Consider the following 19,364-nt stretch of genomic DNA (forward strand, 5'->3'; position numbering starts at 1 on the left):
TGAATTATTGATTAACCCAGCCGCCACATTGCTTTTCAAATACTTAAATGTAAAATTAGAAAATCAATAAAACATTTTTAAAAAGATCAAGATCCTTCACTTTCTTGGCTGCTCTAGGCCTTTGGTGTGTTTGCAGAGAATGGAGGCCTAAAGTAACGTAAGATCACGTGAGATCAGTGGGGCGAGATCTCACGCTACTGATCTCCCGTGAGCTCATGGTACTTTAGGCCTCTGTTCTCTGCAACAGAGAATGGAACCGAAGCTGGTAGACGCTTCCACGTGCCTCTGGAGGCTGGATCGGGGCTCTGGAGGCCTTTTCCAGGCCGCTGCTGCCTGGATTTGAGGCCGGGGAATGCTTCCGCGTACCCCCCACAGCCCGATCCGGGCTCCAGAGGCCTTTTCCAGACCCGATCGGGCTGCAGGGGGTCCGCGGAAGCGTTCCCTGGCCTCAAATCTGGGTGGCAGCAGAGAGGAGACGGATCTTTTCCAGGTGAGTCCGGTGTGGCAGGAAGGGAAGGGGGAAGCATGCAGTATTTCCACTCCATCTTTCCTGCATCTTTGGGTCATAGCACCTTTTTCTCTGAATTTCAATTTACTGTTTTAGCAAACATGTGTTCCATGAAGAACCAAAAAGATGTCATTTCTCTCTTCTCCATTCTTCTTCCTATCCTCTGTTTTTTTTCCTACAAATGAAGTGGACTGGTAGCCCTGAAAATGAGTCTTGTGAATTAATGGAATTCTTTACTCATGAAACATAAATTACAGCTATTTTCCTGATTTCTTTTGCAAAGGAGATAAGCAGAGAAATATATTTTGTGTATTTTGTAGAAAATTAAACTGAAGATAAACAGTACTTTCTATCAAAATGACAAATTCCTTAAATGGCAATTTTTCACTCTTGAGCCCAGTGATATGTATTTGAGAAATCACCTCATAAAAGAAGTTCTTCAACAACATAAGTCTACATTGTAAAATCAAACAAGTTTTTTTGTGCTAGGCTTGGGAGGGTTTTTTTTTTTTCTGTTTTTTATACTGTGTGTGATATGATGGGCTTACATATATTCCCAATTTCATAATGGACAGTTTTACATGAACAGTTCACATTAGTGATTTTAATTTTTTCAGCTGCTAGACATTCTTTCATATGCTTATTTAAGATGGTTAAGATATTGTTCCATGATTTTCTTGAACTACTTGGGAATGAAGAAACTGGATATGGATACTTCATTTACATTTGGCATTAAAATTGATCTTCAGCTCTTCCCAACACTTGTAGTAATTCTTATCCAAGTTGGTTTTCAGCCCCCACTTGGTCACAGCCAAGCTAAAGGAAGATTCAAACATGAAGGCCTGTTGGGAAAATAAATAAGACATATTGCAAGAGTAAGTAAATCAGTATTTGTTTTATGAAGTGGACAAAAAAATACGCTATTTTAACTGATTTGAATGATATTGCTATTTTGCTTTTATCGTATGTTGGTGTTAATTTTATCATTTGGCTTGTTTTATATAATCTTGCAGAGAATTTAAATTCTAATATGAAATAAAACATTAGAAAAACTAGGAATTATAGCTGATTGTCAAAAATTTAGTTTATGAACAAATCCTAACTAAAACTAGTTTAGCAGGAAGTGCTACTGTGCAGTGAAATGGGTTATTCCATGAGCTCAGTGGATAATAAGCATTCATATGAGAATTGCAAAGATTTGTAGTTTTGTAGCAGAGTTTAAAATTGTAACAGGAAATATTTTCTCTAATAAATTTGATGCTTAGAGTATCTTAGTGTTTTACAGAAAAATTGATGGTTTACATACAATCAGAGTTAAAGCCAGAAAAACTGAAATCAACTATTAAAACACTTTTTACAAATATGTATTTAGGGTCTTATGAAAGAGCAAATCTTTGGTTTCCTCAGCTCAGCACAAAATGAGAAATATAGGCAGATTTTCTCATTGGAACTCAGCAACTACCCGTGTTTCCATTCCATGCATACAGTTATTCTCTTCAGGGTTATCAACACAACTGCCATTTTCTATATTTTCCCCATCTTAATATTCCAGTTAGTAATGAGATTATAAGCTATATTTAAAAAAATGTTTTCTGAGAAAAGGAAAGATTCCAATGTGGGCAGGAGGAATCCTTGCAGATTTTAATTACCGACTATAAGGAGCGATGCTCATCTCTGTTTCAAGACCATTGAGCCATTACTGTCTGAAAATATTTCTGTGATCAAATGGCCAGCATGACATCACGGAATGCTGTTACTTTCACACCAAAGTGGTACCTATTTATCTACTCACATTTGCATGGTGGGCAGGAACTGGGGCAAGTAACAAGCTCACTCTGTCACATGGCGCTGAGACCCCGGTTGTCAGCTTACGAGCCGGCAAGGTCAGCGTCCTAACCACTGAGAGAGTGTGGGCAGCTGTCATGGCCCCATTGGAGTGCAGTTCAGAGGAGGAGGAAGAGTTGGAACCAGGACCATCTAATGTGGAGGGCATGCCTCCTGATGCTGTTAGTCTTTGCCAGGAACAATAGTTTGTTTTGGCTTATACTCCCCTGCCTTTGACTCGTGTCTTTTGCCTCTTGCCTTGCCTTGCCTTGAGCACTGCCTTTTGCCTTGTATCTTGCTTTTGTCCTGAGGACTGCCTTTTGTCTTGTGCCTTGACTTTGCCTTGTGGACTACAGTTGCCTCGTGGACTTGCTTAGATGGGTGTATTGGACTTGTGACGGGATATTGGAAGGCCATTTGTTGGAACATTTACTTAGAGCAATAAAAGATTCTCTAGAGGCCTGTCTTTCCTTGACCACTTGTGTCATAATAGTTTGTTCCTGGTCCAACAACTCCACCCCATCCAGTCTCTTGAGCAGGACTTTGAATGCAGCAAGACAAGATGGAACAGCTCCTTGCCAATAGTGCTCATGTAGTTCAACAGGTGGTGCTCCTCTCCTCGCAACTTGCCCAGTTGCAGGTTGCTAGTTCTGCCCGGCCTTGCCACAAATGCCGTGGTAGTGCCAGATACATTTGATAGGACGTTTGCCCAATTCCTCACCTTTTTTGAGCAATGCCAGATGTATATGAGCCTACGGCCAGAGGACTTTCCCATGGACTAGGACAAAGTGGGATTCCTGATTAGTTTCCTGACGGGGGTCTGGTTTTGCACACAGCTGTGTATTATGTTGAGGATCCCTTAAAGGCACATACCGTGATTGGTGTTGTGGGAGCTACGACTGGCATCAGCCAGTTGCAGATTACATCAGTGACTTCTGAGTGGTCAGCCAGGATCTCCAGTGGAACGAGGCCACTTTGATGGACGAGTTCCAGGAAGGATCTATGCTGACTCACAGCAGCCAGGTGGGCATGGCTGGGTGGTTGCAGCTGGGTTGGTATGACTAGGTGGGTGTGGTTGAGTGGGTGTGGCCACCTTGGTGCAGCCGGCTCAATGCCGCTCACTCGGCATGGCTGATTGCCGGGCAGTCATTGGATTTATCCTCTAAGATCACTGACTACACCAATTGTTTGGGGAAAAGCAGGTGGACCAGTTGCCACATCTCCGCCCGTATGATTGCCCAATAGACCTGGTCCCAGATGCAAAATTGCCAGTGGGCTGGATTTACTCTCTTTCTAAACCCGAGTTGGTGGCTCTCTGGGAATTCTTGGATAAAAACCTGCTGGCTCTCAACATCTCCTTTGGCTGCTCCCATGCTTTTTGTAAAGAAAAAATCCAGGGAGGTAAGACTCTGTTGTGATTATCACAAACTGAACGGTGCTGAATCGGTACCCTCTACTGTGGGTTGTCAAGGTATAGAGGCTATGCCAGGCCCAGAATTCCACCAAACTGGACCTGTGGGAAGCCTATAATTTGATCCAAATCAGAGTGGGGGAGTAGAAGACAGTCTTCAGGATATGTTATGGCCACATCGAATCCATGGTGATGCCCTTTGGCCTGACCAATGCGCCTGGGATCTTCATGTACTTCATGCAAAATGTGTCCTGGGATCTGTTGGACTATTTTGTGGTCATCTACTTGGATGACATATTGGTCTACTCTCCTTTCCCAAGAGAGCACTGGAAGCACATCCATTTGGTGTTACAGCAACTGTGAGCATCAACTCTTTGCAAAGTGTGAAAAATGCCAATTTGCACAGACAACCATAGGCTTCCTGGGCCATTGCATCTCCCGAGGGCACAGAGATGGATCCTGAGAAATTGGAGGTGCTGTGGGTCTGGCATTCCCCACGCTGGATGAAGGATGTGCCACTGCTCTTGGGCTTTCCAAACTATCATACGTTTGTTCCCTGGTTTGCCACCTTGACCGCATCCATATCCAACCTGTTATGGAAGATGGTACAGTTCCACTGAGGCACAGCAGAACAGGATGCCTCTGACACCATAAAAGCCACCTTCGCCTCGGAGCCCATCCTAAAGCATCACAATCCAGTGTGGCCTTTTGTGGTGGAGACAGATGCATCGGATATTGCCATTTGGCCCATTCTCCTGCAAGCCTACATTTCCTTGGGTACCCTGTTCCCTTGCATCTACTACTCCAGGAAGTTGTCCTCTGTGGAAAGGAACTACACAATATGGGACAAGGAACTGCTGGCCATGAAGGTGGCCTTTGAGACCTGGCAGCACCATTTGGAGGGTGCTTAGCATCAAATTGAGGTTTGAACGGATCATAGCAATCTGGAGCATTTGCAGATGGCTCAGACTCTGAACCAGTGACAGGTATGATGGTCGTTCTTTTCATCCATTGACTTTATGATGATGTATGTGCCAAGCAGGTGCAACCAGCATGCAGACGCATTGTTGCAGAAACCTGAGTATACCTGAAAGGAGGACAAGTTAGGGCCTCTCATAGTCATTCTGTTGGAGCGCTTTGCAACCACCAAGGAACTGGTGAATTTGAGAGCGCAGAACCAGGATTCGCAGCAGCAGGATCTATTTGTGGCTACATAATGTCGTGACTTGGCCCAAGTGTGGGGAATGAGGCAACCCCCTGGTCTTAAACATACTCTCCGTTTCCGGGGCCACCTCTATGAACCGCTCTATAGATGATGCACTTTCTTGTGTGTTTCATCTTAGTTTGGCGCACCTGGAGGATAAAAATACTCATGTGCGAATGCTGTTTGTTGATTTTAGTTAGGTGCTCAACATAATCATTCCTCAGCATTTGGTGAGCAAACTGGGCCTATTAGTTTTTAATACTTCTTTACATAACTGGATACTTGACTTCCTTATTGATAGGCGTCAGTTTGTGTGAGTTGGAAGAAAATTTCCAATTACATCTTTTTGAGTACAGGTTCCTCATAGGGCTGTGTTTTGAGTCCATTATTGTTCACCTTGATGACCCATGACTGCTGTGCCAAATCTGCTACAAACCATATTGTGAAGTATGCAGATGACACAGCAGTGGTGGGTTTTATCCAAGATAATAACAAAGTTTCTTATAGGGAGGAGATGAAGGCTTTGGTGGACTGGTGCAATAAAAATAACCTGGTTTTGAATGTTAATAAAACAAAGGAGATCATTGTTGATCTTAGAAAGAGCCGGCATAGTCATACTCCACTTCGTATCAAGGCTGCAGATGTGGAGTTTGTCAACAGTATTAAGTACCTGGGGGTGCAGATAACTAACAACCTGACTTGGTCTCTTCATACATTATCTTTAGTGAAGCGGCAAACCAGCATTTGCATTTCTTGCGTTGGATGAGGAGAGCACATATTTCTCCTGTCCTAGCCACTGTTTACAGAGGCATGATTGAGAGTGTTTTAACAAACTGCAACACTGTTTGGTTTGGTTTGGTCTGGTGGTAGCAGTGCCTCAGATAGAGTGGTAAGGACAGCTGAGAAAATTATATGAAGCTCGCTTCCCATTAGGATATTGCTTATAAGCACTATGTGCTTAGGATCCCATATACCCACTTCACGGTCTGTTTCTGTTGCTCCCCTCTGGGAGGAGATTTCAAAGTATTTATAGCAGAACTACTAGATTCTATAACAGCTTTCTTCCTTATGCCAGCCGTTTTGTACATTCTCAGGATTCTTTTTTTTCGCCATGTATATGTATACATTCGAAGTAGACTATGATGTTTGTGTCATATGTGTGTGTGTATGTGGATATGCATAATGGTATTTTTTTTGAGAGCTGAATGCAATGCAATTTCATTTTAATGTATGCTGATTAGTGTACATTTAAAATAACAATAAAGTTTTTATTCTATCCTACCTGCGGGGACCCTCTGGCATCTCATCTTGCTGCAGTGCCATTGTCAAACCTGCCTCAACTCCATAGTTGCCTGCACCTGCTTTTGCTTGCAGCTTTGCCAGTGAGGGGAGGAGGGTCGTGAATTCCTAAGAGTGGGGGGAGGCTATGAAATGCAAGTGAACCTTCTGTTGACAGAGAAATGTTATCTTCCAAGGCCAAGTCATAAAGAATGTTTGACCGGAGCAGACAGTTTTTTTTCCCAAAGTAAAAGAACTGAACTCAGTGAACTATGAACTATGGGTGGCCCAGAGGGAAAGTGGGCAGTTACCTATGTGGGTTTTCACAGGAAAATCCCAGAACTGACTTTGCTTCTCTGTGCTTAGATGATTTTTTTCAATAAAGCTACACTCTTGGTCAATCTAAAGAGCCAGGAGTTTCTTTGGTTAAAAGTGCCAAATGAGATAGTTGACAGCCATGTCAGCCTGGTGGCAGGCTACTTTGGGGTGTTCAAGACCCTCCATCTGGTGTCCAAGACTTTTTGATAGCCATATCTTCAGCATGACATAACCGGGTATGTGGGCTTGTGTATTCAGTGTAGGCAGGCCAAAAACACTCCTGGTGCTCCTCCCACACTGCTGCAGCTTTTCTCCACACTGCAGACCATGGATGCTGTCTCTATGGATTTTATCACTGAGCTGCCACCATCTAAGGGAGCCACCATTGTGTTGGTTGTGGTGGATATGCTCACTAAATAACCCATTTTATCCTGAGTTCAGGTCTACTCATGGCTCAGTCTATGGCCCAGTTATTCATTCGCCCTGTGTTCCGGCTGCACGGTCTGCCAGACCAGGTCATGTCAGATTGAGGAGCACAATTCATAGCACAGTTTTGGCAGGCTCTGCTGAAAGAATTCTAGATCCAAGTGTGTCTCTCCTTGGCCCATCATCCAGAGACCTCAAGCAATATCTCCGATGCTTCGCTAATCAAGAGCAGGACAACTGGGCGGATGTCCTAGTGGTGACTGAGTTTGCATATAACAACTCTCAACACATCTCCATCCAAGTGATCTCATTCTTCACTAGTTATGTCTTTTGCCTATGCCTCTTTCCCTTAGCCCCATCGGACTCTCCCATGTACGCATTCCTCCAAGAGCTTCAGGCTCAATAAGACTATAAGAAGTTTGCAGACTGCCATTGCAGAGACATTCCCCTACTAGCCATGGGGGATCAAGTTTGGCTTTCCACATGGCACTTGCCTTCAAATCAATCATCCGAAAAACAGGACCACCGCTATCTGGACCTGTTTCCTATCAAAGCTGTAATAGAAGATAATAGAGCTGGAAGGGACCTTGGAGTCTTCTAGTCCAGCCCCCTGCTCAAGCAACAGAACCTATACCATCTCAGACAGGTGACTGTCTAGTCTCTTCTTAAAAATCTCCAGTGATGGAGTGCCCACGATTTCTGGAGGCAAGCTGTTCCACTGGTCATCATTGTCAGGAAGTTTCTCCTTAATTCCAGGTTGCTTCTCTCTTTGATCAGTTTCCAACCATTGTTTCTTGTCCTGTCCCCTGGTGCTTTGGTGAATAACATGACTCCCTCTTCTTGGTGGCAGCCCCTCAAATACTGGAGCACTGCTATCATGTCTCCCCTATTTCTTCTTTTCTTTAGACTAGCCAAACCCAAGTCCTGTAGCCGTTCTTCATATGTTTTAGTCTCCAGGCTTTTGATCATCTTAGTTGCTCTTCTCTGAATTTTTTCCAAACTCTCAACATTTTTTTGTGATAGGGTGACCAAAATTGGCTGCAGTATTCCAGGTGTGGTCTTACTAGGGTTTTATAAAGCAGTACTAATACTTCGTGTGATCTTGATTCTATGCCTCTGTTTATACAACCCAGGACTGTATTAGCTTTTTTGACTGCTGCTGCACACTGCTGGCAGCCCCCCAGATACTGGAATCAACCTGATGTAATGTAATCAACTCTGTCGCTTTCCGGCTAACCTTTCTGAGGAATTCTGGGAGTTGAAGTCCACAAGTCATAAAAGGGCCAAGTTTGAAGACCCCTGATTTATATAAGGGGTTTTAGTTTATCTTGATGACATCCTGATCTACACTAAAATTAGTCCGTGATGTATTAAGAAAACTGTTGAAAGTCAAACTGTATGCAAAACTGTCAAAATGTGAATTTCACCAGACACACATTGACTACCTGGGATATTGGATTTCAGATGAGGGAGTAGAAATGGATCCTGCCAAAGTCAAAGCAGTTTTGGAATGGCAACCCCCAAGCACCCGTAAACAGCTTCAAAGCTTTCTAGGGTTTGTCAACTTTTATCATCAATTTATTCCTTCTTTTGCAATGATAGCCATGCCAATCACTGACTTACTAAAGACAGACAAAGGGGGGGGGGAAACCCCTGACTTATCAGCCATTGCAATGATCATTTTGAATGCCAGGTGGCATTCAAAACCTAAAGAGACTCTTTGCAGCTGAACCAGTCCTTAAACACCCTGACCCCAAGCATCATTCAAGCTGATGCAAGCGACGTGGCCGTGGATGCCATTCTGTTACAAAAAAATCACAGAGGAGAATTACAACCTTGTGGTTACATTTCCTGGAAATTAACTGAGACCGAGAGGAGGTGGGTGGTTTGGGAGAAATAGGCTTTTGCAGTTCATTGGGCATTGCTGACATGGCGTCATTTCTTGGAAGGGGGGAATTACCTTTTGAGGTGTGGACTGATCACAAAAACGTGGAGGCTCTCAAGATCCCTTGTAAATTATCCCCCAAGCAAGTTCGATGGGCTCAATATTTCAACCGTTTTAATTTCAGCTTAAAATATTTTCCTGGAGGCAAGAACTTTCTGGCAGATGCCTTGTCTAGAATGCCCCATTTCAAGAGCAACAGAGAGGAAGTAATTAACTCCATTATTCCTTTGCCACAATCTGCTTCCCAAATACGAACCAGATCGCACACACAGAGACCCCCTGCGGGTCCTGATGATCGATCGTTAAAGGAGCTAAAGGAGAAGTTAGATACTGATGCCTGGTTTAAAGATAACAGGTGTATATTGACTTTAAGAGGGGGATTAGTTTGGAAAGGTTCTAAGTTATACCTCCCAGAAAGCCTCAGACTTCAGGTGTTGCAATGGAGTCATGATGCTAAGAAAGCAAGTCACTTTGGATTTTTAAAAACATTGCATCTATTGCGGAGGCAATTCTGGTGGCCGAAAATGAAAAAAAGACATTGAGAGTTATATAAAAAGTTGCCACTTGTGCTACCATGAAGAAACATCCTGGGAAACTACCAGGTTTATTGCAGCAAGGGGCCGACCCCTCTCAGCCTTGGGAGGAGATAGCCATGGATTATATAGTAGAATTACCTGAGAGCAAGGAAAACACTGTGATATGGACTGTGATTGATCTATTTTCCAAACAGGCACATTTCATTGCTTGCTTGGGACTTCCTTCTGCCCAGAAACTAACCAAACTGTTTTTGAAGCACATATATCATCTCCATGATGCCCCAAAGCAAATTATTTCTGACTGAGGGATATAGTTTACTGCAAAATTCTGGAGGGAGTTTGTTAAACTGATTGGATCCTCCCAGGGGCTTTCATCTGCTTTTCATCCCAATACTAATGGAGCCACTGAAAAAGCTAATGCAATGGTGAAACAGTATCTCAGATGTTATGTAAATTACCAGCAGTCAAATTGGGCTGATCTTTTACCTTTTGCAGAGGTAACCTACAATAATAGTGTGCACAGTAGTACTGGTCTCACCCCATTCAAAATATTGATGGGTAGGGATTTTGTGCCCTGAATTCCCACAGGAGCCACCTACTTCCCAGACCTTGGACCAATGGGTGACATCTTTCCAGGGGATAGGGTGAACGTGAAGGAAGCATTGGGCAAAGCTACAAAGGTTTACAAGGAGCAAGCAGATAAATGACATTCCCCTCAAAACCCTTTTTATGTTGGACAATTAGTTTATCTTTCAACAAAGTATCTACAGTTAAAATTGCCCAGCAAAAAATTGGGTCCGAAATTCCTTGGTCCTTTTCCCATTGTCAGGATCATAAACTCTGTGACGGTGGAGTTAAAATTTCCGCAATTGTTGGGGAAAGTTCATCCTGTGTTTCATTGCAGTCTTTTAAAACCTGTTTCAGAATCCACCTTAAGACCTATTCCAAAAAAAGCTGCCTGGTCCAATAGTGGTGGAGGGAGAGACACATTATGAGATCAAATGTATTCTGGATTCTAGGTTGCACAAGGGAAAACTACAATACCTTGTCCAGTGGAAAGGTTACCCCCTTTCAGAGGTTACATGGGTGAAATGTACGAATGTTAAGGCGGATAGGTTGATAAAAAAAGTTGTTATGATAAATACTCTCACAAGCCCCGAGGGGATGGCTAACCTGATTTCTGTTTCCCCTGCAGGGGACTCTTTCTTTCTGAGGTGGAGCCGACTGTCAACTTTAGAATGAGCATGGCTGCAGCTATTTTTTCCTTCTCGTTTCTAGTTGCCACATAGCACGGAGGGAGAGGGAGTTGCCAGGTGTTGCGCTAGACCAGGGGTAGGCAACCTTGGCTCTTTTATGACTCGTGGACTTCAACTCCCAGAATTCCTGAGCCAGCGCAGCTGGCTCAGGAATTCTGGGAGTTGAAGTCCACGAGTCATAAAAGAGCCAAGGTTGCCTACCCCTGCGCTAGACAAAACAGACTTTCTCTCATGGGAACCAAGGTCATCGGCTGCTTCCGAGATTGTGGGCTGGGCGTTTAATGAAAAGCCCGCCAACAAGCTGCATGGGGAACTGTAGTTGCTTACATAGCCTTAGGGGTGGGATTTCTTAACTTTGTATTGGGGAATTGCTATGCATCTCCTAAGACTTGGTTTCACTTTTGAAGTGCCGATACTTTATATCAACAAACATGTTCTTTGAGGAATTTGCAAGCCTCGGAGTTCTGCTTTATTTGTCTCTGTCTATCGGAACCTTGACAGGGGGATAGTGGTATGGCCCCACTGGAGCCCAGTTCAGAGGAGGAAGAGTTAGAACCGGGACCATGCAATGGGGATGGCACATCTATCTTGGCATGTTTGGAGAGGCCAGGGGCTGAGGACAATGCTGTCCCAGTCACTTCAGGCATTGGGGGAGGTGGTTGTCTGGATGGAGAGCTGCTTGCCCTCACAGACACAAGGGAAAATTGGCTGCTGATAGGCAGCAGATCCCTTCTGATAAGGAACAGCTACCTCTCCCACTCAATCCAAGGGCACGGAGTGTGGAGTGTAGGCAAGCTCAGAGAAGGGCTGTGAGGCTACTCAGCAGAAGGTCACCCCACCCTTCCTCACAAGGAACACCTGGATTGGATTGACTTAAGGAAAAGCCATGGGGAGTTATTTTTGCCAGGAAAAATAGTTTGTTTTGGTTTACACTTTGATTGTGCCTTTTGCCTAGCTTTGAGGACTGCCTTTTGCTTTATATCTTGCCTTTGCCCTGAAGACTGCCTTTTGTCTTGTGCCTTGACTCTGCCTTGTGGACTCGTTTAGCCGGGTGGATTTGACTGGGCACTTGCCCTGTCAGTGTGTTCCTACTCTGTGGACGTTATTTGTTATATATGGGGTGTTGTTAGGGGGACTGAGGGTGGCTGCCTTCAGGATAGAGTGAGGTGGAGCCTTACCGGCCATTGGAGGGCCATTTGTTGGGACATTACTTAGAGCAATAAAAGACTCTCTAGAGGTGTGCCTTGCCTTGAGTAACTGGGTCATAACAGCAGCTTCCACATTAATGTGAAAATGCTTAGATTTTCCAAACACTTACCATAGTTCCCTCTGCAATTTTCTCAGGCTCCTGCCTGCTTGTGCTGGCCTTCTCAAAACATTCAGCATCTGGTCCATGCGGTATCATCATGCTGTGCAGAGTGGCTCCTCCTGGTAGAAATCCTTGTTCCTTTGCTTCGTAATTCCCTTTGATTAAGCCCATAAATTCACTCATACAGTTTCCTGTGGGTTTTTTAAAAAAAATCTTGATTTAAATTTATTAAATTTGATCAATTAAATTGTAGTAGCTTAAGTTGGGCATGAATTTGAAATGAAAGAAAAGAAACTGCTACAAATTGGTATTTAGCATTTAGTGGTACAGAACCAGAACTGTCCGAAGTCCCACTGGCTGTTTTTTTTTTTGCGGACAAGCAAACAGCAGAGTATTCCTTCCCTTCCTTCTTTTTAGTTTATACTGTATTTCCAAGAATTGCAGGAAATACTTCTCATCCACTTGATTTGCAGCCCTTTATATCAAGGGTCTTTCAGACATCTGGCCTGGTTAAAAACTTCTGTTAAGTAAGTCTTCTTTATATACAGATAACCCTCAAGTTATAATGATAATTGAGTCTGGAATTACAGCTGCAGGTTGTTGAGTTGTAAATCAAGGCAGCACATAATTGGATTTGAAATTACAACCATTTTTACAGTTCTTAAATGAATGCCATTGTTACGCAAATCCATTTCTTCCAATAGCTCGTTTTGCCAAAAACTGGCAGAAAATGTGGTCATGTACCTGTAGGACACTGCAAACAGCTATAAAGATGAGGCAGTTGCCAAGCATCCAAAATGCAAATGTGTGTGTACGGCTGATATAACTCTGAAAACGAGTCATAAGTAGGTTTGATGTAGGAGAAGGAGAAGCAGAGCCGGGGGCACTATCAAGAGAGGGATCCGCTTGGAGCCATTATGTTCCCATAAGTGATCCAAGTGCAGCCCCTCTTGAATTCCATTAACTTTTATCTAGTGCCAATTTAGAGCTGACCATTGACTAGATTCTTAGGTATAGGCGTGAGCAATAAAACAGCTTAACTGGAACTTAACACACAGTCCTGATTCTTTGTGCCTGACATTTGGGGTTGGTCTGTTGTAATTTCAAGAAATTATTAAGTGAGTGTAAGTCGAGGACTATATGTGAAATCACACAGTACAAATGGCATACATACTGTGATAATAAGGTGGACGGAAAGTGTTGTTGGCCACTGCCCAGCGGGGTGGAAATATAACAAAATCAGCAATTGCCACTCCAGGACGGGTTGATTTTGCAGTTAAGACAGTAAAGATGGAAGGATCCTTAAAAAATAGTGGAGTGAGGGGAAATTGGCAATTATTAAAACAACTGTGCTAATCTGAAAAATCAATTACATTTAAGGCAAATTCAGAGTCATAACTGTAAATATTTGAGTTCAGTGTAAATTACAAAGCAGTAACTTGCAATTTATTTGAGGTTTCCCGAAGTCCAAAGTCTGTTTTGTTTAATTCAAAAGAACTAACCAAAGTACTCTAAGATCAGAATTAAGACCTAACAAGAACTTACCGCATGATCAAAAGCTACAGAATTTATGACCATGAACTTGCTGAAATTATACTTGTATGGTGTGTAATTCCCATGCCAAGCCACAACATTGAAGGGAGACCAGTTCTGTAAGATTAAACAACACAGCTATCTTAAGACATGGAAAGTATCTGATATCCAAACCACATTTTTAAAAAATCATATTTTGGGGGGAGGGAGAGCTCAGTAGCTGAAAACATAAATAAAGCATAGAGTAAATATATAATGCAAATTACCATTCAATATAACTATACAGTATGGAATACAGCAGCAACACACATATTTTCCACTTTTTTCAGGATAGCAAAGGGACTCCACCTTGGGAGTAAAACATTTCTATTTCCCCTAAAAGCATTATCTGCCAATAATGCTCCTCATCCATTGGTAATTGACCAGCAGAAGCAAACTGGAAAACCAGCAATTCATTGCGCTGACTCCCTTAGTTCCACAACTTCTGCCTAAATAACCATGGATGGGATCTTAAGCAGCAGGCAGAAAACTCTTGCAAAGTAAGGCAAACTACTGTTTTGTTAGGAGATGGTACAAGATTACCATTTAGTTCCATTTGTATTTTCTGATCTTTAAAGACACAAAATTTAATAATTTAAATACCATTTATTAAACTTGTATGTCGCTTGATTATCAACAACTCAATGATTTTTCATTTTTGTCTTCTATTTCTTATGGGTGCATATGTCAAGCACTTTTTATATTTCCACGCAGCATGCATGCATCCTCGTCTAAAATAAGGTTACTAGAAACAGGACAATTTTTACTATTTTTGGTCGATTCCTGAGAACTACAGAAGTATCCAATCCCAAAGCACAAACAAATTCATAAGTCAAGACAAAGAGGCCTCCTTTGAGTAAGATGGGCTGTTTAGAAATAGGAAATAGAAATAAATAGATAATTCACAGTTAGCTAAGTAATGAGTATGCTCAGCAGCCTTCAAATGTTGGGTATTTGTTGAAAAGAAAACAGAATACTGAGGGAAAGCAGAGCACCCTTTTTGATGCTAATAATCAGCATTTATGGTAAGAGATGGATGGACTTCGGTATTTTGTTGTAAATTTTATATCTGATTTCTGATTGATAAAAAGAGTAATGATTAATGCAAAAAGGCATAAATACAGGGAAGCTAATTTTTAATGAAATTCCTAATTCTCTAAATTCTAACTCCCCACCTGTTTTGCCTCAAAGAGTTTCCCTTGGTACTTGTTGATCACTGTGTAACCCTCAGCTATTTGGCCCTCTTCATACCAGGCAACTGGCACAAGGAAGTCTCGTGGATTAGCTAAGCCGTTGGCTCCTAAAAAAAACACACACAAAGGCTTTGTAACCAATTGTACATTTGAAATTTGAGATCAGTCCAATCATGGTCATTGGATATTTTACCATTAAACATATTACAAATACAACTTGAACTAAAGAATAAAATTCAAAATAAAAAATCATTAAAACTAGTCAACTGCAATGTCAAAAATTCAAATAAAATTCATATAAAGCAAAATGAATTAAAATACAGTTAATAGCCAGTTAAAAACCTAGGAAAATAAGAATTTTAGAGTGAAGACCAGTTAAACCACCCAGGAGAGGGCATTCCATAAATTGGGTGCTCCTATAGAAAAAGTTCTCCCCTACTAAGAAGGCCTCATTAGATGATCTTAAAGTCCAGTTAAGGGTTTTACAAGAAAAGGAGCCCCTTCGGATAACCTGGTTCTAAGCCATATAGAGCTTTAAAGGTCAAAATCAGCATTTTGGCTCCAAAACAGCCAGCCAGTCTAAATAGCAAAAAATGGCATAGTACATTCACATTAGCCAATCCCATTGAGCAACCTAGTTGCTGTATTTTGAACTAACAGAAGTTTCCAGTTTGTTTTCAAAGAAAGCCCCACATACAGCATTCTGTAGAGTAATTTTAACACTTTTAACTTGAATCAGAATCTGGCTTCGTCTAAGTTTAAATGCATTATTTCATGCCTTCCACTCTGGAACAAGAGAAAACATTCTTCTGCATAACACCCTCCTATAAAACATGCATTCAAATATTTCAAGAGTACAATCATATCCACATTGTTATCTTTTTTTGAAGGCTAAACATACCTTCCATAGTCCCTGATCATCCTTTTTGCCCTTATCTGAATTATCCTAATTTCTTGAATTCTTATTAAAACATGTCACAACTGGACAGAATACTCAAAGTGAGGTCTGATCAATGCACAATACACTGGAAGTATTACCTTTCATGGATTGAAAATTACACTTGATGCAGCCTAAAATTGCACTTATATTTTTGCAGCTATATCACATTGGCTTCAGTGTGCAATCAATTTTCATTCTGTTACCTTTAGCTCAATCTTTATGAATATTGTTATGAAATTTATTCCTGTTTTCAAGGATACTATACAATCCATATCTGTCATTCTCAAATTTGATATGCATTCCCTTTACTATTTAGTCAAGTAATTAATGAAAATACTGAAATAATAGACCCAAGACTCATCCTTGTGATGCCCCATTCAATTTCTCCAAATTTATGACAAATATTGAGATGCCCTCTTGAATATGGTTTCAAGCCAGCTATGTATCTACTTAATTGTCACAACATCCACCTCTCACTTCAGTAGCTTAGTAACCAGTATGTGCTGATGTTTTTAATCAGCTGCTTTGCTGAAATCAAGATACAAAATTCCCACAATTTACCAAGGATATTAATCAATCAGAACATAAAATAAATCCAGCAAAAAATTTTCTTGACAGATCCATTCTGAATTCCATAATAGTTGCATTGTTTTTAATGTCCTTACAAATCTAATCTCCGTAGGTATTGATATCTGCTAATCTTGTTTCCCCACTTTTGAAGATAGGGACATTTTCTGTCCAGTCATTTCACATTTCACTAGTATTCTTTGTTTAGGATAATATACTGTATAAGGGCTTCAGCCAAGCCATTAACTCATAGATGTCAAACTCGATCGCGTCAAATGACGTATTGTGACGTATTGCAACATTTTTTGCCTTTGCGGAGCCAGGGTGGGCGTGGCCTATGCATGATGCATCCGACCTGCGGGTTGCCAGTTTTACACCTCTGCGTTAACTAGTTCCTTCAGTATTCTAGAATGCAGTTTCTCTGGTCATAGGGACTTACAGTCATACCAAGTGAACAGATATTTCCTGACTATCTGTCTCTCAAGCCTCTGATTTGATTCTCAAGGGAGAGGCTATGAGAAAAATGAAGGGAATCTTCAATAGACAAAATGTTGCCCTTTTGCCTTCAGTTTTTTATACTCTGATTCAGAGAGGGGTAAGTCAAAGATGCATTTTAGTTTCCCCACTTTTTCACTTGTATACTAATTCAATCCAGTTCTTTTGTTTTTACTCATCACCACCATATATTAACAACTGAATGCTTCCAGCAAATTTATATGAAAACAACAATGTAATCAGGTCTAGATCTCAAGTGGGAATGAGAAGAGCATTGGCATCTTTTTGTCCAGAAGATAATATACAACAAGCCATTAGAAACTCAGGTTTTACTACTTTCATGAATTGGGAAATCAATTATATTTCTATTGAGCAAGTACATGCCTATAAATGCCTTGGAGTGCTGTTCCACACCTCACTATATTGAACAACTCTCTGCTGGTGTGTTTAGTATAGTGTTTAGTATAGTTCTCCAGTTATCCTGAGGTTTGTCACTTTTTATCACCACAGTTTGTAAGGTCTTTATAGTCAAGATCATTTTTCAGCTTCTCTATGGTGCCTAAGACTGTAATTTATGAAGCTTAACATCCTCAAAGTTATTCACTATACAATTATTCTTGCAATTCCAAGATATATTAAGAATGCTACTTTATGTTTAGAGCTAGACTTGATCTTGATGCTAGAGCTCTCTTTAGCTTCTGGATAAAGACTTTTTTTTCCCAGTGGGTTTTGCTCTTTCAGAGACCACTTACTGAAGTTGGTGAAAGAAAGAAAGANAAGGAAGGAAGGAAGGAAGGAAGGAAGGAAGGAAGGAAGGAAAGAAGCTAGCTATTGGCAAGTTCCATTCCATAGGATCTCTTTGGAGAGCCTTTGCCCACTAAGCTTTGAAAATGTCACAAGTGTTCTTAAGCAGCATCTTGACACACAGATCTTCAAATTAAATCTAATTTCCAGTCTTAAATTCATGGGATTTTCCTAAAAGTATACATGCCAGCTTTTCTACATCACAGTTCTGAAAATGTTTTGGTATTTGCTCTGGCCAAGTGGGAAGCATTGCATTCTGCCACTTTTGATAAAAAATACCCCTCCCCCCAACACACACACACCAAGCAAGTGCTTCCCATGGCAACAATTTAGCCATATACTCCTTTTTTGCTTACTCTACATGGGATCCTGGGTGACTTTTATCTATCATATCCAGAAGAGGTTCTGTGATAGGGGTTCCATGGAGAGAATTCAGATACATCCTCCCCAGTTGGTGAATTATGTGCTTCCCTATGCACTGTCTTTCCTTTGGATAGAAGAAATATATGCATTTTAAAAATAGATTTGTGATTTCATATTTTTATACTTACAGAGATATGTGTGCATATGGAAGAGAAGTACAGGTAGACCTCATTTAATAACTGCAGTTGGGACTAGAAACTGTTGCTAAGCAACATGACAGAAAACAAAAAAAATCATATGCTAACTTGGATCGTAGTTCTTGTGGTTCTGGTTGCGGTTGTTAAGCAAATTACACATGGTCATTAAGTATGATGTCACATGACCACATCACACAGCTCAGACTTCCTGACAACTTCCCCATTGACTTTGCTCCTCAGAAGCCAGCAGTGAAGGTTGCAAATGGTGATCCTGACTGAGGAACACTGTGATCATCATAATTGAGCAGCAGTTGCTAAGCATCCAAATTGCAACCATGTTAGTGTGGGGACATTGCAATGCCTGCATCTTCGAGAACCAGCCATAAGGCTCCTTGTTCAATGCTATCATAACTTTGAATGGTCGCTGAAGTGGTCACTAAGTGAGGACTACATGTACCTGTTTTAATTGTACAGGAATTTATTTCTGGCTACATGATCATAATAAAAATGGTTTTGATTGTTTCAATCTCTTTATTGCCCTCTCTCTTCAGAAATGTGGAAAATAATATAGAGTAAAAGTTTGGTTGGTTGCAATCAAGATAACTAGAAGAAACTGAAAAATGAATTCTGAGAAATTGCAGCAATATTGGCACACTCAGGAGAAACATTGTAAACTGAAAGAACTATAAATGTGCATATTTTGATTCAGTGCATAATATCATCATGTACAGCTTGTCTTCCCCAAAGGCTATTTAAATTGCTAATCTCAAAATTCCCAGCAAGCACCAAAGGTATTCTAGTTATTGTTATGACTAGTAGTTGTTTTCTCAGTGCCTTTATTAGCATTATGAAGGACAGAGATGCTTATCCATTTCTTTGCACCCTCCATACCTTGGGACAGAACTTTACTTTTTTTTTTTTTTTGCTGTCATGAATAATTTGTTACCCAGTTCCACATGTCTTATAGATAAAATCATAAATGTATGCTAGGAGTGTTAAATAAATATTATTAAGAAAAATGATTCATCCCAATACATTAGAGAAAAAAAAGATGTTTAGGTATAAAGAATTACTGGATAATCGAGGAAATCTCAAGTCAAGAAAAGAATTGGAGGAACAAAGAATACTCATAGATTGGTGGCCATATTTACAAATTCAGTCTAGACATAACAGGGATAGGCAAGAACATGAAATTAGTCAGACCCCACACCAACTTGA

The 19,364-nt window shown here is 41.1% G+C and overlaps 1 protein-coding gene across 1 annotated transcript in view; it reads right to left on the minus strand.

The window, feature by feature from the left end:
• Positions 1–983: 983 nt before the first annotated feature.
• The window catches only part of HGD (homogentisate 1,2-dioxygenase), a 39,249-nt gene continuing 20,868 nt past the window's right edge, over positions 984–19,364 (minus strand). The window contains exons 10-14 of the mRNA XM_015812112.1: positions 14,763–14,887; positions 13,561–13,665; positions 13,190–13,316; positions 12,025–12,206; positions 984–1,350 (exon numbers count right to left, since the gene is read on the minus strand). Of these exons, the coding sequence (XP_015667598.1) occupies positions 1,225–1,350; positions 12,025–12,206; positions 13,190–13,316; positions 13,561–13,665; positions 14,763–14,887 (665 nt within the window). The 3' untranslated portion in view covers positions 984–1,224. The remainder of the gene's footprint in view (positions 1,351–12,024; positions 12,207–13,189; positions 13,317–13,560; positions 13,666–14,762; positions 14,888–19,364) is intronic.

Source organism: Protobothrops mucrosquamatus, unplaced genomic scaffold (genome assembly GCF_001527695.2).
Source record: "Protobothrops mucrosquamatus isolate PMUCROS unplaced genomic scaffold, P.Mucros_1.0 scaffold69, whole genome shotgun sequence".
In the NCBI taxonomy this organism is placed as follows: domain Eukaryota; kingdom Metazoa; phylum Chordata; class Lepidosauria; order Squamata; family Viperidae; genus Protobothrops; species Protobothrops mucrosquamatus.